At 31.4% G+C, this 26370-nt stretch overlaps 2 protein-coding genes across 3 annotated transcripts; both read left to right on the plus strand.

The window, feature by feature from the left end:
* The first annotated feature begins 4344 nt into the window (after window positions 1-4344).
* Window positions 4345-12190, plus strand: LOC122532848. 2 transcript variants are annotated; one of them, XM_043661967.1, is made up of 3 exons: window positions 4345-4639; window positions 4772-4964; window positions 12038-12190. In XM_043661967.1, exons 1-3 carry the CDS (start codon window positions 4606-4608, stop codon window positions 12162-12164), a joined length of 354 nt encoding a protein of 117 aa, XP_043517902.1. In that variant the 5' UTR covers window positions 4345-4605; the 3' UTR covers window positions 12165-12190. The 2 variants fall into 2 exon arrangements, with proteins under 2 accessions (XP_043517902.1, XP_043517900.1); XM_043661965.1 differs by having other exon boundaries at window positions 4353-4964.
* Window positions 12191-13069: 879 nt separating this feature from the next.
* Window positions 13070-25171, plus strand: LOC122532852 (ras-specific guanine nucleotide-releasing factor 1-like). The gene is made up of 15 exons (XM_043661975.1): window positions 13070-13275; window positions 14330-14556; window positions 15140-15327; window positions 15891-16016; window positions 16173-16263; window positions 16539-16653; window positions 17408-17824; window positions 18225-18489; window positions 18832-18944; window positions 20541-20561; window positions 22109-22487; window positions 22624-22721; window positions 23245-23527; window positions 23810-24007; window positions 24615-25171. Exons 1-15 carry the CDS (start codon window positions 13070-13072, stop codon window positions 24828-24830), a joined length of 2943 nt encoding a protein of 980 aa, XP_043517910.1. The 3' UTR covers window positions 24831-25171.
* The last annotated feature ends 1199 nt before the right edge of the window (window positions 25172-26370 follow it).

The raw sequence follows: 26370 nt of genomic DNA on the forward strand, positions 1-26370 counted from the left end.
TATGATCGATGGTCGTCCATGTGTATCTGGTTCAGTTTCCGCGATTTATCTTTTCATTTCACCTTTATAAGTTATTTTTTGGTTTGCGATTAGAAAGACTCGAGCTAGATGTAAGTTTCAGCGAGCATTGCGCTCGAAGAAAGAAGAGGCTGAAAGCCGAAGAGGCCCGGCAAACTGCCACGAAGAGGGTCACAACAAATGGCTTCTTATCCTCTGGATCATTTAAATGATTCCAGAGCATGGGAGATCATTCTCGTTACTACTTTGTCACTATGCTTTTTTAGTATTTGTAGTTGTATTTTTTCTTCTTCTCCATCATCGTTCATCATCGTTTAGGGCAAATCGCGATTTTTCTTGTTAGTGTTGCGAGAGATCGATTACGGGTTGAATTAGAGTTGCGAAGAAATGATAATCGTGTTTGATTTAGAGTTGCGAGTTATCGTACCGCGATTGTCTTTTTTTGCAATTTTGATTGTGAATTTTTAAAGTTATCCTGGAGTTTATAGTAAAATTTGTCTTGTTTTCCATTGTTTTAAATAGAGTCGTTGCTTTTAATTAATTTTAGAATGTTAGAATATTTGAATATCAGTTTTTTGTTCATATAGTAGCTTTTGTATTCTTGATAATAATTCTCATTGAATATATATAGTTTTAGAATTAGTGTTGCGATAATGTGTTTGTTTCCATCGAGATTTCCAATTATTTTTTCTTTTATTTTCTTTAGAATTAGTGTTGCGATAATGAATGATCGCGTTTCTTGAAGTAGTGTTGCGTTTACAAAATTCGCTCAAATTCTTCTATTGGATTTATGGATGCACCTGGATCACTCGATGCAGCTACAAGAGCTGTAGCAGTGATCATTTATCAGCAATCTCCAGCATGATTGCACTGAACGCGTCGAAATTAGTGTTGCGTATTTCTGAAGACGAGTGCATAGATTAATAGTGTTGCGTACTTATTTTCGGGAGTTTTAGTTTTATGACGAAGCACTCTTTGACTTTGAAAATTTCTTATTTCATAATTAGTAGCACTAGTGAGTTAGTGTTGCGAAACAAGATACGGTTTGTCGCGCGGATTCACGTCGAATGTAGATTTGACAATAGCCCTTCTGGTTATATTGTATCGCGATTTTTTTTTTTCAATGGCCTTTCCGGCTATTTTAAATTTTCTTTGTCAGTAGCTCTTCTAGTTACTGTATTAGGTTTCCTTTTTCAGCATTTACCTCCTTACCATTGCATTTATTACTGAAAATATATAAAAAATATATAATTTTAAAAAATATATAATTTTTATTAGCTATAACTTTGTTAAATTTTATTTTATAAATTTAATATATTCACATGTATGAAGATGTAACTGATCTCGTGTGTCATATATAAAATAAAGTGAAGAAAGTATTGCAACAATTAAATATTACAATGAAAATTTTTACAAAATAATTAAATCGATAGTACTTTGTAGAATATTTCGAAATATGAGTTTCTAATCCATATAAATTTCTGGTATCCAATCTATTGTTATTGAAGTCAATAATAATGACTGTTCGTTATCAGAGTTAATAATAGTGATTGTTCGTTATTTTCTTATCATTTTTTTTTTGATTTTCTCTATTCTAAATGTTTCAATGTTTTTTTTTTTGTATGTGTAATATGTCTTCATTGAAGATCTTTTTATTTAAATTATAATATTAATCTAATATATAGGTTTGTTTCAGATACATTAACTTACAGAGAGTATTAGTTATAGAAAATGTGTACACTAAAGGTTTAGCAAGATGGAATATGAATCAAAGAAAGTAACTGACAATAAATAAAAAAAATTGTCAGTTACAAACAAAATAATGTTTCATCGAACTGTAATATTTATATTTTACAAATTTTTATCAATCTTTTTCAATTTCTTAGCTTTGTTTCAGGTACAAATTATAGAATTGATCGAAGAAGACTTCGCGATGGTTCGACAACATTGTAATGGGTTTCAAAAATCATGTTTCTGGCGCATTCACTATTTGACCAACCTCTATCGTTTCATTTGATATAATTCTCCAATTCACCGTTGAAAAACCAGTGATTTTTTATTACTCAGGTCATTTTTTTTTTTTTTTACAACACGGGCTATGAAGTCCCATAATACAAACGAGGTATATGATTTGTTGAAAAGAGAATTAACATTCGTTAAATTATATTTATGAAAAACGACGATATTCTTATTTGGTATTGTTTAAGGAAGTAAATTTGACTTCGAAATTTCGAACGATTTGCAAAAGATAATTTACATCACACAACTATGTGCCCTTTTATCTGCCTAATAAACATTTATATATATATAACATTATCACCAGATATATATATATATATAACATTATCACCAGAACTATAATGTTCAAAATGAACATTTAATTAATTATACTAAGAAAAATATCATTTTTAACATATTTTTCGCATAAACATCCGCTGTCCAATTAACATTTTCAATTTTCATGTCTTTAACTATACCAAATATTTGTTCTAACTACATGAAACCTACCAAAAGTTCTGAAAGTTTATGTAACTATAATTCCAAAGTTGCTTGTAATTTGTCGCAAAGATGCACATCGTTAGAAGCGTTGAACTTTCCCCTTTAAAACGCTTTCCCTTTCATTTCGATACGACTTCCGGTTCCTGAGATATCGTCGTGCAAAGACAAAGCTAATTTTCGGCTGGTTCCTATCTCTGTCCTCGTCGAACGCTCGCACTCTCTTTCGCACGGCTCGTCACTGACCTACCGCACACCCAGTCAGACAGATTCCAGGAAAAAATATAGGTCACGGCGTCTGGCGCCATTCAAGATGGCAGACATCTTGGCGCGAATTTTAACTCGTATACACAAACTTTGAAGCACTGTATTTTCCGAACGGATTGAGATATCGGCATGAAATGAAGCGCGTTTTAAAGCGTACACTTTCCACTATCTTTTTTGGAGGTATTTTCTCCATTGTCTTTCAAAAGTATACTTTTTCAACTTCTTTAAAAATTTTATAAATAAATTTGTAAATTTTTATAAATTTGTGGTGTATATTTGAAACGCAAAGCGATCTTTAGATTTAGAAAATTTTGAAACGAAGAATAAATTACTGAGAAACGTGGAAAAATCAATACGCATGATTTCTGAAGGGACAGAATGAAAATGAGATTTGGAACAGTGAGATTTAGGTGAAATCTAATTTTTTGAACGGTGAATTCTATTTGAAACGCATCGAAGATTAGTTTCAAAGGAATTTCGATGGACGTTTTTTCGAAGCATAGGTTAATAGTTAGTAACGTTGCGTAAATAATAATTAACATAATTCGCGACGTGTACGTTTTCACTTTTTTTCAGTTTTTCAATTTTTTGTATTTTTCTTTCACTACTACCGCAAAAACATTCTTATTTGTTTTGGCAATTATATTTTGTTAAAAACATTCTATTATTAATAAATGTTAGATATAATTATTAACAAATATAATAAATATTTTATTGTATTGCAATTAGTGTTACTAAGAGAAAAAATATTCTACTGTCAGTTTTTTTTTTGTTCGTCTTCAATGAATGGATCATACATTGATTAGGCATAAGTAGTATAAGTCTCTCTCTCTCTCTCTCTCTCTCTCTCTATATATATATATATATATATATATATATAGGCCTAGCACGAGCAAGTAGTATAGATCGGCCTATGGTTAGACATAAACAAGTAGTATAGGTAGCAATATAGGTCAACATTATTTAATTATTTTCATCGTTATATTATACTTCTACTATTCATACTCACTACAATATAAACTCTGTTTAATTAACATACTATTAACGTTCCTTGTTATTATAATTTATGAAAGAAACTTTTTTTCTCTTTAATCATCTTTTTTGTTATTACATTTACTAGTGGAATAATGTTTTATTATTGTATACTTTCTGCCTCTCATACATTTGATTTAACACATCATTGCGATTAGAAATTTCGAAGAAATTCACCATGCGAGCTTTTAAATTTTTGCAAACATAACGAAAGAAGCTAAATAAAAATTTCTTTCATCAATTATATATTGTAGTAAATACTCAATTCTCGGTGTTTCCACATATTTTTGCGTATTAAACGCATTCTTCAGTTACCTAAAACATGCACGTAGTCGTTTGTTTGTACTTTCGCAATGGCACGTCAATCAAAATTTGCTAGCAAAGCGAAGTGAAATTTTCAAAACCTGAATACATAAATGTAGCTACCAAATTACATGATGTTGTAGAAGATATTGGTCATCAATCATTCTCCACGAGAGAAGAGAAAACAGCGAACGCAACGATAAAAAAAAAAAAAAAGAGAAAAGGCATAACAGAAGAGAAAAACCAATTCGATGGACATTAAGTTAATAACATCATAGCCAGGAGAATTCAGATTTCAGTATCGCTCATTGCCTGATTTCATTTCTCGGAGCCCCAATATCCCGCTGTGCCATGCCGTATGGGGTGGTTTTCAGCCAGGAGTGTGCGCAGTGACAGGTAAACGCGCAACCTGGAGGAAGAGCAGAGAGGAGGAGGCAGTCCTGTGAACCCGTGTGGCGATGCATCGAGGTAGACACGTCGTGACTCCCGATGCCGAAACATTCACGACTACGTCGGGTGACAGGTCAGTCTCGACCTGTTCTCGTTGGTACAACGGCCGTCCTTTTGCTGCTGGCCATCTGGCCTGACATTGTACCTGTCACACGTCTACAGACTGGATCGATTAATATTTGTCGTTCAATTACTTTTTGGGCAGCTTTTCTCTGCAGCCGACGAGGGACACATTCGAGGAATTCGCGTGGAATTCGCCTTGACGTCGTCATCGTTGCTGGCCGAGTGAACATACATTTAAAAAGGCAGACAACGCGGATTGAGAATCCGCAGCATGAACAGGTGGTGCAGCGTCAGCCGAGCACCAGGAAGGACAAATATCGGGGAAGATGTAACAGGTATCCTTCCTCTCTTCTTCTTCACTCGCTTCCTTTCGCCCTCCGATCTTCTTCTCTGTTTCCTTTTTTTTTTTTTCTCTTGATTGTTGTTTCTCATCGTCGATTCCTTTCAAATTCATTTCGAAATGTATATAATGCAGGAGAGACTTTCATTTATGTGTAGGAGAGAAAGATTATTGTTTTATTAGAGCTATTTGTTCCGACTCAAGATCATAATTAATAGTTGTTGATATTTTTGTAAGCAATAAGTGTAGAATAATATTTTTAAAATGTAAATGTACGGACTCTTAAGTTACGCGACATAATAGAGTTAGAGTTAGAATTGGCAATGTCGTTAACATTATTCTCACTCGAAATTTTCTAAACTTACAACGCATGCATTTTTAGATGTCGAAATAATTTTTGAATAAAATCTTGCATTTTTTATAATATTATAAACTTCTTTCCATTTCTTATATTTTCGTTTTCATAACTTGCCTCTAAAAAATGCGCGATCCAATGGTTCAACTGTGTAAGCCTTTGAGAATATTTTTTATTCCGTTGTAGAACGCCATTTTGAAATTCGAATGTAGTAATTTCAACACTGTCATACTGCAACATAGCATTTTTAAGTATTTTCTTAATTTTCTTAATTTTTATTCGAATGCTTGTAATTTAATATAAGAAAAATGACCATTTTTTTTATTAACAGAATACTTTTGTTTCTTTATTAATACAGATATGAGAAGCTCTACATATGTACATATATATATATATAGGGTGTCTTACTCGAGATTGAATATTTGTATGTCTCCTTTAATAGCGTTTTAAATAGTTTCAGAAAGCTAACATAAAACATTTTTTTACAATAATTTTCTTTTTCTTTTTACCGATATTTTTTGCCAGACAGCATACATTTTTTTTTTAATTAAATTACGTAGCACGTATTAAGACACATTACATAATTTCAATATAATCATTATATAATCTCTAAATAATCTTGAATAATTTCATTGAAAATGAAATTCTGAAACATTGTGCAGGATTTCTGTGTTACAAATGCTTAAAATCTGTTGGCGGCAATACATAGTCTCAAATATTGTATAAATAATTAATATAAAAGGAGATATTCAGATGTTTAATTTTAGATAGGACATTTTGAAAAAAAAAAAAAATACGTATAATTACACATTTCTCATAAATGATATTTTGCAACTGAAAGCTTTTCATTTATCTCTTCTTTTTTCATTTTTCACTGTAGCTGAATTTTTTTCTTCGTTAAAACATGACGAAAGAACGGTTGCTTGAAGATCCAAGTTCATGTTATCGTACAAGTATTTCCACTCGTATAGAAATTATTCCACGTAACATTATGCAAATGACATTTAACCCATAATCAGGCACAAGCTCTTCTCGTTCCGCTTCAAGAAATTACAAGTTTGCTTTAAAATCTCGTATCGATCTATTTTGTTTCATACCTGTACGTAAACTTGTTATTCTATTATGAAAACGAAACCTGTTCGAGGCTCAGAAACTTTATTTTGTTGTAAGTAAAGTAAACTAACGTGGGATTATTTCAAAAATAACATAGAAACAAATAAGAGGATAACGTTATTTAAGTAATTATTTTTCAGGCATTTTATTCTTCCATCATATACATTCGCTTTCATTTTTCTTAAAGGTTAATTAAAAAATTAATAATTAATAATTAATAAATTGTTGGAAAAGAAAATACTGGAACATCAACGTTCCATTCGTATAAAAATATAATGTTAATAAATAATAAATTTCACAAATTTGATAAAATAATAATTTTATTAAAAATTAAAATAAATTTATTTGATAAAATAATTTAAAAAATAATCATATTTTCGCGAATATGTGACAAAGTGCAGTTTCGGAGAGAAATCATCTTTCAAAAGAAATTGAGACAGGGTATAAAAACGAAATAATCTTCTTCAATGTGATAACGGGGAATAATTTTTATAAAAATAGAGGGTAAACGCGAGGTCAAATTAACGGGGATAGAGCCGCGTTATACAACTGTCAGATCAATCACAAACCAATAAAACCGTCACTAAATATAAACGGTGAGATATCCACGAAATTTTTCGCCGTTAAAACTTTATACACGTATAATCGTTAAATGTTATAGTGTAGAAAAATATAACGCGTCACTGAGCGTGAAAATAACAGAAGAAGGGTTAAAGGTGATGGCCTATAATGCGTTTTAAGAGCACCGCGTGCACATGAAAGCACGCTCAATTTAGACACTAGTCGCGCGTTTTACTTCTTAACTGTTCGCTCGTGAATTTTAATACACGTAGATTTTTTTTCATTTAACGTGTCTGCTACGTTATCATATACGTTTTTTCATGTTCAGCAACTTTTATATGAAGTGTTATGTTGAGACGAAGCTTTTCAGTTTAATTTAATAAAAGTGATTTGCAAAGACATGATCATAATGTGATTTGCCGATCTCGCAATTTTAATTAGCTCGAATGGATTTGCATAATCATCATTGCTGTTAAAAACACGAAACATCGAAAAATATTTCGCAAAACGCGAATTAAATTTATATATATATATAAATTTTATATATATTATATATTTTATATATAAAATTTTATATATTCTAAATCCATTTATACGACACTTCTACGTCGACTGAAAAATGTCGAAACGATGAAACAACGCTCAACATCGTACTAATCAATTGCACGCTCGTTTAATTCGCATGCTACGCTTGGAATATCATTGCAAGGAGGTTTGAATCGCGTTGAACTCCTGCCAGTTGTCAACTGAATTGTCGGAATCCACGTGCAATTTCGATTTCTATACGTTTCGTATCTTCGCATCAGATGTGAATCGTGTTTTAATAATTCGATATCGAATGAATCGTTGCGCCGATAGTTCGTGAATTGTATTGCGTGCGTGTTCCGAGTTTCGTATCGTACAATGAAGGTCCATCTCTTTCAGAGGGCAATTTATCAGCAAACGCACTATACACAATTTATCAAACTCCTCCCACCCTTTCCCAATAATCAGATTAACAACGATATCGAGTAGATTCGTAATAATAGCGACAGCTTAATAGCACGATGATTTGATCGCGCGAAATCAATCGCGCGCTGATGACGAGATTGTCGACGAGAATCGCCCCGGAAATTGATTCAAAATCGTCCAAAGTTGGCGAATATCGGAGCCTGTTTTGTACGATAATCATTTTCAAACACTGGGAGGGATAATTCATCCCAGAAAATTAGCACATTAATAGTCGAACCAGGTTAGAGCGAAAAAAAAAAAAAAAAAGATAACCTTAGCTATGAATCGTAAATCGTAGATAAAGGAAAGATCTAAAAAAAGAAAGAGAAGCTGTTTCAGCCATGAATCTCAAACTGATCAATAAATTTCCAGAAACGTTAATAAGTTTCAAAGAAGTCGTTTGCTGAATAATACGAGATAATTAGCGTATTGAATTGCTAACAGCGGCGATTCGCGTTAGACGATTCATGAAAACGAAGAGTCAACTAATCGCGTAGATAACATTTGTCCAGTTGTTACTGTTTCAATAGAAGCTCCGACAAAATTGTGTAACATGCATGAAGGCCGGTGTACGTTCGGTTTTTCCCTGTGTTTTGTCGAATGTCAGTTCTTGCGGGATGAATCGTGAAATTGAAACCCGTGAAAACGGAACGAAGGATCAAACAGCGAGACAGCAGTATTTTTACGATGGATTAGATTTAGTTTAGCGGAGCTTAATCGTTCAGTGAAATTTAACGGAGCTTAATTATTTTAACAAATCATCGTTTCGCGATGTATAGTGACTCACGAAGATATTTGGACATTTTTTTATTAGAGAAATTATACGACATGAATAGTCATTTTAGGTAGTTCAATAATACATAATAGTGCAATAATACAATATTATATTTAGTACAATTTTGTTTTAAAGACAGTTCATGGAATTTGTTATTAATGTTTTCCTTTGTGGTTTATCACTTGGTAGGATTACACAGAAACGTTCCAAAGTTTAATATCGAATTGCCCGAGGTGCTTGCGTGTAACAAAGCGGTCTTTGCCGTGGATTTCATAATTTATTCTGTGATTATTCGAACAAACAAAGTGGTTTGAATTCTGAGGAAAAAAATACGTACAGAGAAAAAAGCTGAAAGAAACTCACAGTTACATGTAATCTGTTGAAGACCAAGCATTAATTTATCAAAATATAAATTTCTCAATTTCTTGAGATTTCAAAAAGTTGTAAAATCTATACATATATCGAAGATGTAATGATGAAGAAATATGAAGCAAATTCTTGGAATTTTTTTATATTTATAGAAATATCAATAACTTATTAGTCTTTATATTTATATAAAAAAATTAAAAGATATTAAAAACTCGAGTTTGATAATATACCTTTATAATATATATATAAAGATTTAATGACTTACGAAAATATTTGTACATTTGTCGTCACATTTTATGAATATTTTACGATACTATAACAATATTAAATATCCTATATTAATGTTTATTTTAAAATTTCGTTAGGCACAATGACAGTGACTCGTACAAAAAAACAAAATAATTATTCAAACAAAATTAACTTAAACAAAAATTTGCTTTAAATGTGTTATATATTTTTATACTCATTTTGTTCGTTTTCACATTTCAAATTTGGCGTAAATGCGTACAAGTCTATAGTCTAGTAATGACATTCAACTGACATGCACTGATATTTTAATTAACTGGAGACGAGATAGAATTATACAACTACCTATGTTAATAAATTAAATTATCTAAAAAGATTCTCCACTCTCCTAATAACTAGCCTCTCTTCTAAAAACGCATGGTTCCTTCTTGTTTTAATCCAACGTTCACTTTCAAACACTGTGAAATCGCGAGCAACTGGAATATCTCTTTTCATTTTTCTTTGGACATCTCAGAAAAGAAAGAATGATCATTTTAAGGATGATAAATTGTAAAATATATTAGAAAGATGTGCAAATAATATAGAGATACGATGAAAATCCGATGAAAAATTCTGCGGTGTGTCTTTCGTAAAGGAAGCACGAAAAATCAGTGTAAAACTCACAGCAGATTCTCAAATCCCTACGAAATTCTAAATTCCTAATAAACCGCTGCCTTTACGAACCTTCCTGACTGAAAAAACAGCTCGTTTCGTTCCCTCTTTTATCCAACTTCCTTTCGTTTCTTTTTCTTCAGCTCCCGCTTCTGTTGTCTTTCGCCCGCTTTATTCTTCACGCGATTCTCTTCGAGCTCTCCTTGTTCGCCCGTTTCTTCGTGTGTAACGCCGGCCTCAGAGACCACGGTGTGGCTTACCTCCAGAAGGGATAAATCGATTCTGTTTCGTGCTATAAATAAGCTCCTCATGGGAGCTCGTCCCGCACGCGAAAACGGCGCGGAATTTTCTCTTGCTTAGAACCGACGCTTACCAAAAGATTCTTCTTATTAAAAACCCACGAACCTGGTTGAAAGATTTATTTTGTCATGCGAGCAAACTTCCAACAAACTGCAAAATCAGATGAGAGAGAAAAAGGATTGTTTTCTGCTCCTCTCTAGGGAGTCTGTTGTGAAACTTGCTCGCTTCAATTGGCATGGCAAAAAGAAAAAAAAAAAAAAAAAGGAAGAAGAAGTGAAAAACTAGTTTTTCCCTTGGGAGGAAGTTTCGTATCGGAGTCAACGGCAAATTGTGCGTAAGTAACGCGTTCTTTGACAACCGATTGATGGATTACTGGCCAAGTTCCATTAGTCCTCGCAGACTCGACAATAAAAGATCCTGGTTCCGATATTTTTCTCTTCTGTCGAGACATGCCTCTATCGAGGACAGATCTGTCACAGATTTATCAAACTTACTCATCTTTTTATTCCGACTTTTTCAGAGTTACGATTAACTTTGCTCGTTCTTCTTCGTGAAAACGTACTTCTTTAAACAACGAATATCGCAAACTGGAGCATATTTGATCATATTACCAAAATGTGGATTTTTATGCATTTGTATATGGAATATACATTGTATATTATTATTATTAAATTATTTATATATATAAATATATATTATTATTATATTATTTATATATATATATAAATATAAATATATTATTAAATTATTTATATATATATATATATTATATAAAATATATCCAAAGTAGAGTATTCCAATTCTTTCAACTGTGTTCACAAAAAATTTATAAATACGTGAATATTAATAGAATAAAATTGTTAATCAGCTTTATCGCGTATACGTATACGTATAAATTTATGTACGATCACCATTTTTGAAATAATTTTTTGAAAATTTCGAGCAAAATTATTTGATCCTTTTATTTTTATTATCATTCCAAATTAAAATACTTTACAAATAATATAATTAAGTACAAAAAGCTTCAATTTTTCAAATGTTCTCTTCCTCTCCAACTGCAATTCGATCGATAGTCCTTTCACATGACACTAAATGTTAGATAGTATAGCTGGGGGTAAAAACATGCTATCCTTGGAAATACGACTGTGTTAACAAAGAATCACGAGATTCCTGTGATTAGAGAGAAACCACAAATTCAGAAGAGCGTGTTTAACCATTTGTCAGAGTACTTTTACAATTTATAGACCGTGGAGTTTTATGCATTTAGAGGAATTTTAAATGTGCAGAAACATATTAAAAACTATAGAAAGTAGAGTATTTTATAACAACTTTTTTATAATTTTTTATAATTAACATTTGCTATAATTGGACCGCGAACTTTTGTGAAAATTCATGCACTTTTGAAAATAATTAAAAAAATCGAGATCTGGTTCACAACTGCATTTTATTATTGTATACCTGGTTCTATGTATTACGTGAGTTTTATGCATTTTTGCGCCCTCAAGTTTCTCACGTAAATAATTTATCACGTCAACGTGATTCACGGTAACCGTATGCTGCATAAATATGAATCCTCGCCGAAGCTGTTACATAAATTAATGTTGTATTAAAATTTCACACTCGACTGACGTCGCGATGCAATTAAAACTTAATCGAGGAAAGAGAGATGTACCTGTTTACCCATCGACAACTTGCTCATTGATTGCAGTTTCAACAAATTGCGGCTGCAAAAGGAGAAGCTCGAGGAGAAGCATCTGCACCTGTTGCAGACTGTCGAGAGCGAGAAGGCAGCTATAAGTGGCAGTATACACAGCAATGCGAGGCGCTCACGTTAGAGATAAAGAATCTTCGCCGGGCAGAAGTAAGTTGAGAATTAAATTCGATGAAAATCTTCGCGTAAGAGAATTAGAGTTATTAGTTATTTGAGCTGGCAGGTAATTATTCTTCAATATTCTTCGTTCGATTTACAATTAAACATTTTCAGAAATTGAGCGACTCTTCTTGTTGTGATCTTAAATTAACGATGCTGTGTGGTCTGATAGGTTTATACAATTATTGGTTGCTACGTTAATAAAGGATCACTTTAAATTCATATTTTTTTAGTAAAGTTGAAGGATCTGATAACATATTTTACTAATTATTAAAGTTAAAGTGAAAATTAAGTCACTCTCAATTTTCAATAACTTACATGTTTTTAGTAAAATTGAAGGATCTGATACATTTTCAATTATTGAAGTTAAACTACTGAAGTTAAGGTTAAATTATTAGGCCATTTCAAATTTTCAACAAAATTTACATGTTTTTAGTAAAATTAAATGATCTGATATACATTATTAATTTTGAAGTTGAACTACTAAATTTAAGATTAAATTACCATTTAAAATTTTTAACTATTTATATGTTTTTAGTAAAATTGAAGGATCTGATAATATATTTTATTAACTTTATTAAGCTTAAATAACGTAAAAAAATTAAGCCACATTCAATTTTGAATAACTTACATTTTTAGGTGATTTAGTAAAATTAAAATATCTGATATATTTTATTAATTGTTAAAGTTGAACTGCTAAAGTTAAGGTGATTAATACGTCGTTTCAAATTTTCAATAACTTGCATGATTTTGTAAAATTGAAGGATCTGAATCTGACAGTATGTTTTATTAAATTTAAGGTGCAAATTAGGCTCAATTTTTAATAACTCGTACGTTTTTGGTAAAATTGAAGGAACATAATTTAACTCTATGCATTTTATTAACTATTCAAGTTCCGGTGGACACGATTCGGTAGTTACGTCATTTGGACTACGAGATATTACCGAGGACTCGATCGAGATGCGAAAAATCAAAGACGTCCAAAGATTCTTGAGAGGTTGGTTGTGCCGCAGGCGTTGGAAACAAATCGTCGAGCAGTACATTAAAAGCTCTCGCTCTATACGTAGCCGGAACAGGTAGAAATTGCTTTCTCTTTATTCAAATTTTCGCTCGTAACGTCAAGTGCGATCAATCAATTAAAATAATAACTCTATAAACTCAAGAATAGTGGATCATTATGACTAGATTGCCAATTTTCAAGCATGTAAGAAATTTTAAAGTGCAAAGAGCGAAAGCAGAGCGAAAAGTAAAAAAAATTCATATATTCAACTGTTTAAAGAAAAGAAAAGTTTATAGATACCAATTTATGTTTTGGTTAGAGATATTTTGAGGGACTGATGATGTTTGTACAATTGTTCATATAATTGTTTACTGAAAAAACAGCGAAACACAGATCACGAGATCTGCTGCACAATTCCTTCTTATTATAATCAAAAATTACAATCGAAATAAATTTTATTCTTTATTGTACGTACCGTATAGATTTCGATAAGATTGTGTGTAAGAGACACTATATTTTACAGTTATAGTATTTTAATAGTTATTTAATTATAAATAACAAATTGATAAATATCCATAAAATATCTAAGCTTTTTTCTGTTTTAAATGTATGAAATTCGACAGACGTATGAAAATGTTCGCAACTGATTATATAAAGAAAATATAGTGTTTAACGAATGATGATCAACTGAAAATATTAATCTCAATAATTATAATACAATGAACGAAACATATCGGATCTGGCGAATCAAAATTTAATTAACATTACTTTCAACGTTGAAACATTTTATTAAGAGCTTGGAAGAATTTCGTTCACGACATTTGAAACATTATGATAGAGTAGTCGAGAAAACATTATTATGTACTCACTCTTCGCCAAATATTTCATTTAAATTTCGATCTGATCATGTTTTCCCCCGGATTTGCCACGATTGACATAAAAGACGAACAGAGCTTATTATAAACAGTACGAAATTCTTGCCAAATTCATCCTCTCAGGGGCACTCTAAAATTTACCTTGTTGGTAATATTCAGGTTCAGCAACGTCGTATATTCATCTTATACCTCTCTAACACATTCTCCACCACGTAGGTGAAAAGAAGAAGATAGTATGAATTTTTTTCATTTCAGGTTAGCGTTTCAAACTATGGAAGCCGAGAAAGAATATACAAAAGAGATGGAGATATTAGTAAGCTGTTTCTTGAGGGCTTTTAAGATGGCTGCTAACTCAAAGAAACCCCCTAACCACAAGGATGCGAACAGTGTATTTTTGAATATCGAGACAGTGTTGTTTCTTTATCAGATCTTCCTGAAGGGTCTCACTTCTCGTATGGAGAACTGGCCCACTTTAGTTTTAGGTATGTCTTTTTTATTTTTATTCAACAATTCCATCGTTGTTGCATTCAGGCAAGATTTGCCCATTAATTCTTTTCGCGTTTCGCTTCAGAACACTGTGAATAGAAGTGTGAAAGATATAGTTGTTCACGAAAGTATTGGAATACTTACAGAAACTTTTTACGAATGTATTATGTGACGTTGTGTCACGATTATATTGGTAAATTCAATTAATATTATTATTTTTCGCCGTTTCATTAAATTTTGAATATCCAGCGAGAACGAATATAATGACGAAAATATTGTAGTTGTTTAGTATTTAAATTCGTTAGAATAATTAGACTGCGGATATTTATGCAAATTTGTGATAATATCGTGTATTAGATATTATTGTAATGAAATATATAAATTAATACTAAATATTAATACTAAATTAAATATGAATCAAATATTATAGAAAGCACTATGTTTCAAATATTTTATTCTTTGCAATTTTATTTTGTATCAATTATTACTTCTAAATTTTCCGTAAACGCTTAAAAATCCGCAGTCTAGTAACACATGCACAAAATACACGAGTCTTGACGAAATGCTTGATAATTTTAGGCGATTTGTTCGACGTGTTACTACCAATGTTATCAATTTATCAAGAACACGACAGAAATCATCATTACAATCTTCAAGTGCTGATTGAATGCAAGCAATCATCATCTGTGTTCGCTGTATTGTTTATTGGATTGAGATACAGCGAAGGTCATTCAGTGGAGACCTTTTTAACGTATCCTATGTATCAGGTATGTTACATCACATTCGTTTCAACTTGATATAATTCGTTTGTTTGGCGAATTTTTGAGTATAAAGCAATGGGTATATAACATACGTGAGTGTCTTAAAGGTCGGAGCAAAATTTTATGAGAATAGTTATCATAGATTTAAAATACTCTGATGAACGAACTTAGGAGTATAAATTCAATTTCAGTCAAAGCGATATTTAAGTCAACATTTTTAAAAATATAATGGTATGCGAGATATATATATTATATTTTAAAAAATGTAATGGTGAATCAATCAAACTCTAATATTGTTTATTGAAAACGTACATAAATGTCTAAGAAAGATTTAGCAATAATGAATTAGCTTTAATTGCAAGATGCAAACTTGAGAAATTTTCAAATTATTTTCGCGGTCTTGTTCATTCCTTTTACGTCACTTTTAAAGATATTGCATTATGCTCTTCTTTATTTCCAATGAATTATTGTTTTATTATTTTATTCAAGCACCGTACATTTTTATTGTAGATTCTATTGAATATAGGAGCAAACAATGAGGGCAATAATTTTCTGCGTGTATTTTTCAGGTTTCAAGATATATTATTACGCTGCATGAATTATTGACACACACTCCTCGCGATCATGTTGAACGGAAAAGTTTAGAAAACGCGAGGCAACAACTTTGTCGTTTGTCGAGACAAATGCACGACGAGGTATTAATCGTGTTGTTAATTACAATCGTTGATTGATCAATCAAAAGCAACATGCTCCGTTTCGTTGATTGATTAATTATTAATTACTGTTCCGCTTCGTTGGTCTTCTGATAATTAACCAACTTTAACTATACCAATGCATTCACATTATTTCAGGTCGATGAAACGGAAAATTTGACCGTGAAACGAATGATCGTAGAAGACTGTGATGTTTCACTCGATATCAATCAAGGATTTGTCAGACAGGGTGAGCGATATTATTCAATCTCTTTGCGTATTTAATTTCCAAGAGGGTGAACAACCTTCAGAAGGTTGAGAGAAACTTTCCATATATTCCACATTTTGAAAGATTTCGAAACATATGACAATTCGCAGTTTGATTAGCTTCTGAGCTTTCTATTTTTCAGCCACTGATAATACGAGCAGAAATTTACAGTTTTCTTCATCAACAGCATCGATATTTTCATTGTTTCGCTTCTATCTTATTCCGATAGCAAATCGATGGGAAATGTTTCACTGCAGTCGGTAAAGTCTTAGTTGAATCTGCTGCACACGAGTATTGCCCCGAAGCTTTCACGTGTGAAAATTCGTGTGGTAAGTGGCGCATGTGCGCCCCTTTGTGTTTCAGAATCGATGGGTTTGTATATTCGTCGAATACCGCCGAAATTGCGAAATAGCCACGTGCTACTATTATTATCAGGGCAGTCGTACAAGTGGCATAAATCTCTTAAAAATATTTTTAAAATACTCAGAAAGGATCGAAAAATTATACATACTAAATTTTATTATCGTTGACACGAGATCCTTTTTAATTTACAATTGTACGTTTATTATTTTCTTTTCTAAATTTCAAGCATTTAAATCAAGGATTTGAGTAGTTTGCGAGCAGTGATTTAATTGTCAGCTATTTAAAATAAATTTAAAGGAAGGATTTGGGACATTTTGTTTGGGACATTAATTTCGTTGTTAGTTAAAGTTACACATAAATACAAAATCTACAGATACATCAATAATAGTAATAATAATCAGAATATACATTTTATTCGTTTTATCGTACTTACTTTTCATTTATATATTTATATATTCCAAATAAATTGTCAATATTTTGGAAAATTACACACAAAATGTCCGAAACAATTCTTTTTTGTTTCAAGTATTTGAAATTTGGTAAATACGCGCAAAGTTCTGTGTGAAGAAGCTGCTGATTCTAAGAAAAAAGAAAATTGAACTTTTTAGCGGAATTTTATAATACCAACAATTCCAAAATTCGGAATTTCACATACGGAAAGAGAATTATAACTTGTTCTTGAGCGGTTAACGATGTTTCATGTTTTCCTACGAGAAATGAAAATTGATGGAAATAAGATTAATGATATTTTACATTGATGAAGAAAAGAAAGATTCATGAAAATCTCGATTGACATAACACAGGAGAAAACTGCCTGGATAAGCGATATCAGCGGCTGTATGGATAACGTTCGCTCGAACGATTTACTTGAAGGCTTGCGGTCGGACGTTAGTTCCGTCACGATGTCAGAAGAATACGAAAACGATCCGAAATTATTCAACGACGACGTGGACATCAAATTCAGCAGGACCTTGAATTCCTGCAGGATCCCGCAAGTTCGATCAGCCACCCCTGAACGTCTGCTTCAACGTCTGATGGACCCGAGATTTCTCAGTATCGATTACCTCAATACGTTTTTGACAACGCATCGACTGTTCATCGACAGTGTCACTGTGATAGAAACTTTAAAGAAAGCGCTTTACGAGGCTGAACTAGCCGAGACGCCTGCTGGTTCTCTGGTGTAAGTTTCGTTACTTTTTAACCTGTTAATCTGCTAATTTGTCACATTCGTTTAGTAAAAGAGTCTGTATAGTAAAGTATAGTATAGTAAAAGAGTCTGTATTTTAATCCCTGTATTTTTTAGTAACCGTAGCGGTGAATACTTAAGTTTCTGCATTTTCGAAACCCATAAATCAGATTTTCTTGATTTACGATTCAGCGTGGTCTCAGCGATTCATTATTATGATTTATATTCCCACATTTCTTTACTTAAATGTTTTATTTGAAAGAGTCGACACGAAGGTATTTTTAATTTTTGTTGCAAAAAGCGAGCAATGATGGGAATCTGTTTTGGGGAGAAGAGACGTTTTTATGATTTGAACTTTCGTCTTTTGTAACTAGATACAAATGTATCTGTTCAGATCTTTGGACGTATTGGGAGGAAACGTGACAGCAGAAGAGAAAATATCCGCAGAAACTCTTACAATCTCAGAGCCAAAATCCACTGATAGCAAAGCAGGCAAAAAAGAGACAGAGAAACGACCTGCAAAAATACCTGAAACTGACAGTTCGTTTGAGCAACCTCTTCAACAAAATCAAGAGAATCAACAAAGACACGAACATAGAGCGTCCACTGAGTCTGTTCCTGTTGCTACTGCAAGTAGCACGATTTCTACGATAACTAGAGTATGTCGGGATATGGTTTTTAAAAAAATAATAAATTAAAATAAATTATATATATACTATCTACTATATATTATTTTATTATAGTACTGTATATTATATTATTATAGTACTAATTATAATATATTAAACTAACTAACATAATATATTATATCATTATAGTACTAATTACTATATTATTTTCGAGATTACAAAAGAATAGAACAAGTTACATATATATACGAAAACGTAATAAATGCTTTCATTGAGTTCAATAAATATTTAATATATCGGACAATATATTAAAAATATAACTAATATACTAAAATATACTAATTAAAATGTAAATGAAATACCCTTTCGCAGAATTACTGGAAGAGTTGGCGACTCATTCAAGAGAACCAATCGTCTTTCCAGCACGAGCAGATTCCCAGCAAAGCTGATATTGTGATCACCAGTTCTCACCAAAGTTATCGAAGGTTCGTTCGAGTATTCCTGACGTGTTTAAGTATCCAACATCCACATGTTGTTGTACACATTATAAAAAGAAAAGTGTGCAAGTGAGATTTTTCCTGAAGATTGTATGATATTTCCTCGTGTTTGATGGAAACATACTTATTAATTATAATGATCTGTCAACTATTCGTTCGAAGGAAACGGTAGCATGTACAATTAGAGGGAGAGTAAAACCGCAGTATTAACGATGAATCTCCTTATCGACACGCGTGTCGCCTTGACTAAGAATACTGATTTTGTACTTTAAGACAAAAGAGGAAAAGGAAAAAGAAAATTAGTTTTTATTTCGTTTCACGGCATCGCTACTGAATGTTCGATTGTAATAAAAATATCTTCCACTTTCTTACGCATGAGTGTTCTGTCTTGGTATTCTTACGTGTTTCCTTCAGCCTGTGAAAATCTTCCTGATATTTCTTATCTTTGTAGACAAACATATTCATATTCTTCTATCCTCGTTCAATCAATACTCTTCTTTGTCACTTGTGAGAGCATATGTAACAATTGGAAAGTTCATTTTTTTATTATGAAGCATCTCTCTTTATTATGAAGCAGTCTTTTTACAATTAACAAACGTAGTATGTCTTTCTTATTTTAATTTAATGTAGTTTCTTTTATTCCTGCGTATGGTGAAGAGTATAACTGAATTGCAGAATTTGTACAAAATTGTTTTTACTAACAATTAATATTAAAATGTACGAAGAATGAACGTAATGAATTAATTGTATAATTATTTTTGTTCCTAATAACGAGAAATTCATGAATTTATGACTTACTAATATCTACACTATGATCTTCTAGCTAATTTTCTTTATTTTCATTATAGAATTATTCCCTGGTCAATTCTATCATAATCACAGTGCATTGTCTTGCATAATTGTTTCTTCAAGAAACGGTATATTTTTAACTATATCTTTATATAGTACTGGTTCGTTCTACCATTTATTCTGTATACTTGCTCAACACAGATATAACAATCCTATCCATACCAAATTCAACGAATATTTCTTGGTACAGACAAATAAATATTAGAGTTCTTAAAAAGCTGTTGCAACTATCTATTATGCAAAATGTTTCTGTAGTGAGCTTTTTTTTTTTAATGTTAACTGTAACAAGATTCAATATTAGCTATAGATTTATGAATGAAATCTATAGTTATTAGATTCAATGATGCTTTTCACTTATATCACAACATATTATTTGTCTTTAAGAAACGAGATCATACAACGAATAGATTTAAGTTGATGTAATTAGACAATTCTATTTTTCAGTGATAAAATACCTATATACATTCTTCCTATAAAATACGTCTCGTACACTTTATACAATTTATACGATTCTTCTACTGGACAGAATGTATTTTTTTCTTAATTCTTTTCGAATAATACGTCAACCCCAAATGGCGATGTAAATCATTTCATCTGTCAAGATTCTTATTTCGTGTGTATTTCTCTGTTATTTAGAATATACAAACATCCCTTCTCATAAGATTAATTTTTCAACCCAAAATAATGCTGTTAATTGTTTTAACGCAACTGTATTTCATATGTTGTTATTTGTAGTGTTGGATTTGTACTTATCTGGTAAGTGTCGTCACTTTGCGCTTCTGAAACATTGCTATTTTCCATCCTACGTGGTGCATGGCGAAACTCACTTGTATACTTTCGTTTAATTGCCTGCGTACACATAAAACACATTGTGAAATTTTGAAATTTGTATTACGTTCCTTCCAAATGATTATCAAAAACATCGCGCACGAAGTATATAATTCTTTTATTCAATTCTTACGCAAATCAATGTAAAATCTATAAATAATTGAAACTTTAATAACTTGTAATATAATTGTAAGATATTATAAAGTTCTATTTCATTTTTGCTCAATTTTTTTTGACAAACCTCTGTTAGTCTCAATAATGAACGAAATTTTGAATGCATGAGAAGCTTGAACCTAATTTTACTATATATATTGCAGCTTGGTGAGATTTTATACAGGGTATTCAAATTTTCATGATACAATCAAGAAGGAGCAAAAATAAGGAGAGGAAGAAGAACGTTTTTTCATTTGAGTCTTTGTTTCCTGAAAAATCGAGTTTGAAGATTCTATGTACATTTAAATTTTGTAAATTAACTGGAATATTCCAAGTGCAAAAAATTAATTGCAGACAGAAATCTTTCCGTCAAAGGTTTCGTTTTTTAAGAATATAAATTAAAAATATTTTAATTTGTTTTCTTCGAGAACGAAGCGTTTCATTAAAAATTTATATACTTCATTTTTAATTTATTTTCTCGTCTAGAATAATCTTCTGTCGATCACTTATTCCTGTATAATCTAAAATTACTTTGATTCAAGTATGATTAATGCATTTAAAATTGATATTTTTGAAAACGTTATATAAAACAACGGTCATTTTAAACAATCTAAGTAAATACATTTTTTTTTCAATGGTATTTTATTTTTCATATAGATTTACAATTTCAATACGAGATAAAAGTACAAATGAATGAAAGAAGCTAAAAGACAATAAATATTTTAATACTTTATAACATTTTCACATTTTAACATTTCAATATTTTGTGTACATTTTTATAGTTTCAATTAGAGGTTTCAAAAAATAAACTTGTGAAACTAAAAAGAGTAAAATAAGAATATTTCTTGAATATACACGATGGTTTCAAATTATAAAAAATATTTGAAACCTATATAATTATTATATAATAATAATTAGCATATAAACATAATTATCTATATTTTAAGGATTTCGAATGATATAATAGAAAAAAATTTTTTAACTTCAAAAAATTTCCTAAATTTATCTGTTTAAAGTACACAATTTATGATGCCAATGTAAAATTTAGAAAATGTTTTATTTTCTAGATTCTAGTAAGCTCAAGTTTAATTTGAGTTTTCTTAATAGAACTACATAAATTTTCTTCCATCCCACTATATGGAGAGTAGTAAAAGTGTAGCCAAAAATTATGGCTGATGTTGTATCACAAATTGTGTATGACAACCAAAACTCTTCGTACTATTTGCAAGAATAGTCATGACATAAATGAGTATAACACGAACGACATTGCACAAGAACGAATTCAACGGAGAAAGGACTAACGTTTCGTTGTATATATTTAGGAGCGGTACATCGACAGCTGCAACTGCATTTGCAATTGCAACATCTGCGTCGAGCAACCCGCCAGACGAGGGCAGTGATCAAGATAATCGCAGCGGTTCTTGTCGCGACAAAAACAGACGGAACGAGTCGGTTATGTCAACCGCAATCATGACGAGAGTGTTGAAAATTTTGAGACATTGGATCTCGAAACACCCTCAAGATTTCCAGTCTGATAATAGGTTGAAAAATCTGACGATCAAGTTCCTCGACGACATCATTCACTGGCCTAATCTTCTGCCGGCTGAGCACAAAGTCGCGATCCAACTTCTTCGATTGATAACGAAGGAACAACCGGAGAATAACAAAGAAGAACTTAGGAAACTGTTGGCTCCTCCTACTGTACGTATACACAGAATAAATATCAAAGAAGCAACAGATAGTACAATTGGACGCTGTAATTCTTCTTCTACGCTGTTTCCGGTAATATTAGTTGAGGAATTTTATTATTCTGAGAAAGGTTGTCGCACGATTTCAGGTGAAAATTAAGCAGAGTGTCGAGACGTTCGCGTCAGTTGAAGTCGCAGAGCAAATGACGTATCTGGATCACAAGATTTTTATGGCCCTCGCGAGCAAGTAAGTTAGCAAAAATTGATGTTAATTCATTGTGAAATTGCACAGACGTGTTTTGGAAAAACAAGGCAGATTAATTATTACATGGATTTTAGATTATATGAATCTCCGTTCTTTTAAAATGCCGCTGAAAAATAAATTTTACTATAATAATATTAATATTATTATTAAAAATAAGTTTTACTATAATAAAATTAATTATTTACTATAATTAGTAATATAAATAAAATTAAAAATTTTACTTTAAAAATAAATTTAACTAAACGTTACTGAAATTATTGTACTGGAATTTAACTTAAAGTAATATGGTTCAATATATAAAGTTATAATGAATTAAATTCGTGTTCGATAAAATTGAAAAGATGGATTTAATTAATTTAGGAAGCCAAAAGTAAATTTAATGAATTAAGAAAAGTTAAAATGAATGAATCAAAGTAAAGAAGATTTGATTCACTAGTATTCAATGATGTACAAGTGCTGACGTCTCTATAATGTTTAATCTGCTCGTACATATATTTCTGCGTAGAGAATTTCTTGGACAGGCATGGACAAAAGCTGACAAGTCTTCACGCGCTCCCAACATTTGCCTACTAACAAAGAGGTTCAACGAAATGTCAAAATTGATTGCTTCCGAGGTTGTTAGGCGTAGAAGTGTGTCAGGGAGAGTTGCAGTGATCGAAAAATGGGTTGCAATCGCAGATTGCAACAGAACTTTACGCAATTACAATGGTGTACTACAAATTTGTGCAGCTCTTTCGAGCAGCAGTATTTTCAGATTAAAGAGGACTTGGAATAAAGTTCCAGAAGCGGTAAATAAAATTAATACGAACATCCAGAGTAGTGTGAACCCTCGGAGAACAATTGGATCGATTTAATTCACTCGTGCTTTTATTCATATTTCTTTGAAAAAAATTCACAGCTAGAAATATTAATTATTATACACAAAAACATACGTGTAAGTGACAAAACAGTAAAAGAAATATGCGTATGAGTCGATCACGAAGTTTCGCGGAAGATATCAGATGATACTCCGATGGTTAATAGAAAATAAATAAATATAACAACGAATTATTTATTTATTTCACTCATAGACGACACAAATGATGGAAGAACTGCAGGATATTGTGTCGTCGGATGGACGCTTCAAAAATTTGAAGGAGGCATTGCGTCGATGCGATTCACCTTGCATCCCTTATATAGGAATGTACCTGTCCGACCTTTCTTTCATCGAAGAAGGTACTCGAACTATGACCGAAGATGGCCTTTTAAACTTTTCCAAAATGAGAATGGTACATAATTTCTTTTTTGGGATACATTATGTTAAAACTAAAGATATTCATTACTTCGTTGTTGTAAGGATTAATGTGAAATATTACGATTCAATAAATTAGAAACGAATGAATTTGTAATTTGAGCCAATTTCTTAATACTGAAACTATCAACAACTAAAATATGATATTTATTTCAAAGAAATTCAACATGAAAAATTTATGGTACTACTAGTTTAAATTTATAGTGTTGTTACGAAAGTGTACTATTGTAAATTTATGAAGTTACAAAAAATTATGAATTGATGATTTTGAGCATCATGGTAATATGTAAAGTTTGCCAATTTCTTTTCAGGTAATTTCTAAATGAACAATTCCAATTTTTTTAAAGTGCATAATTTTTAGTTCTATATTTCAATTTCTTTTATGTCACAATGTTACAAAAGTAGTTTCAAACTTTCATATTTATTATAATATTATTATATTTGTTACATAAAATTATTATTCGTGTAAATTCAAATAAATTCGCACTCCAGCGAAGATTTTCAAGCTTTAGACAGCTTGAGGTAGCCTAACCCTTTGAATTCAACTTGACAACTCACTTGTTGAAATTTCAATTTATTTCCAGATTGCCCACGTGATCCAAGAAATAGGTCAATTACAACAAGGTTCATACAATATCGAACCGATAGCGAAGATTATCAATTATCTGTTGGATCCGTCGTTGCAGATCGACGACGATACTTTATATCAGATGTCCTTGGAGATCGAACCAAGATCATCGAAGCCAAGTTCAAGCTTATTTCATTTGACATCCTCCGTCGCCCACAAATCAAAAAAATGAATTTGAGTATCAAACTATTTAATAAATTCACTTTAATTTATTTCTTAAATTAATCGATACGTAATTTATGTTTGTTTCATCTTTCAGTTGTTTTCCACATCAAACTTGCAGCTTCTTCCTCGCTATTGCTTCACAACTAGACCAATTCATGTGCAAAGTATGAATGCAAGTGATTAGAGATACATTGGGACTTAATATATATATAGATGACTGTTATGTACTCCAGATACAACTTTGAAGCTATACTTGAAGCCAAGCTTATATATTTATTCTTCGTAAACGTTTAGTTAAGTTTAATGTTTCTTTCAATCACGACTGAAATTTGTTCTTCTGTCTTTTTTTCTTTCTTCTGTCTTTTTTTCTTTTTTAATTGTTTTCTATTTTATCTCACTCTTTTTTTTCTTACGTGATGACTCATTTCCTCTTCTGCTTTTTCTCCAGCCTCTTACATGTGCAAACTAACTGCTGTTATACATATCTGGTTTCATTTTTTAATTTTGTCAATTTATAGAAAAATACTTTTCTATAGTCTCTTTTCATATGTGTATTAGAAGCGATGCTATAATTCAGTTTTCCATAATTTATCACTGACGAGGTCTCAACAATTAATTACTGGCATATACTCTTATATCACTTTATTATGTTTTATTTAAAAAAGTCGATGCAGGAGTAGTTTAATTCTCGTTACAAAAGCGGGTAATGGTGATGCTCGCGCAGCATTCAGAGAAGAAAGAAACAGTAGAGTAAAGTGGAGGGGATTCTCCCTCTGCGGTTCATAAAGAAGGGGATGAGCCACGTTTGGCTCGCGAGCCGCCAGTTCAAAAGGCCTGATATAATTAATTTATATGTACTATATACATATATATAATATCTTATAAAACTATAGTTGCAATATTAATTTATATGTACTAAACTGTAAAGTTGCAACATTATGTGACATTATCTTTATTTAAAATAGGTCTAGGCAACTGATGAATACTCGATTCTGGCGTGTGTAACAGTTATTTATATGTGTATATTAAGTTCCAATGTAGCCCTAGTCACTCGTGTCTTACATATTACAACTGACATAGTGAAGGAATTGGTAGATCAGTGTTAGGGAAAACAATGGCGAGGAAATCGCTCAGACCTGTTTTATCATAATACGTTTTGGAACTTATCGGTTCTAAAAATGTAAAAATTCATTTCTTCAAATGACTGTAAAATCAGTCAGAGTCAATCTAGAATATATTGACCCCTTTTCTTAAAATTTTGTTTCTAATTTTTTTAACATCAGTGATTAATCGTGAGAAATCAAATTGACGCTTTATATATGCATAATTTGTAAAAAATTGAAACTTAAATTTCGAATTCAAGTTCTACAATTTAATTATTTTTAATTGAAATCATAATTCGTACAATGTGCGTGACCTTATATTACAAGACAAAGGGTTAATTTTTTTTTAGAGAGAAAATAAGGATCTGTCAGCTCTTTGTTTAGAAGGAAACAAGGAGTAAGAGTTAAGTTCATATTTCGATTCCGGATATTATCCACATTCAT

This window comes from Frieseomelitta varia, unplaced genomic scaffold (genome assembly GCF_011392965.1).
Source record: "Frieseomelitta varia isolate USP_RPSP 00005682 unplaced genomic scaffold, Fvar_1.2 scaffold_478, whole genome shotgun sequence".
In the NCBI taxonomy this organism is placed as follows: domain Eukaryota; kingdom Metazoa; phylum Arthropoda; class Insecta; order Hymenoptera; family Apidae; genus Frieseomelitta; species Frieseomelitta varia.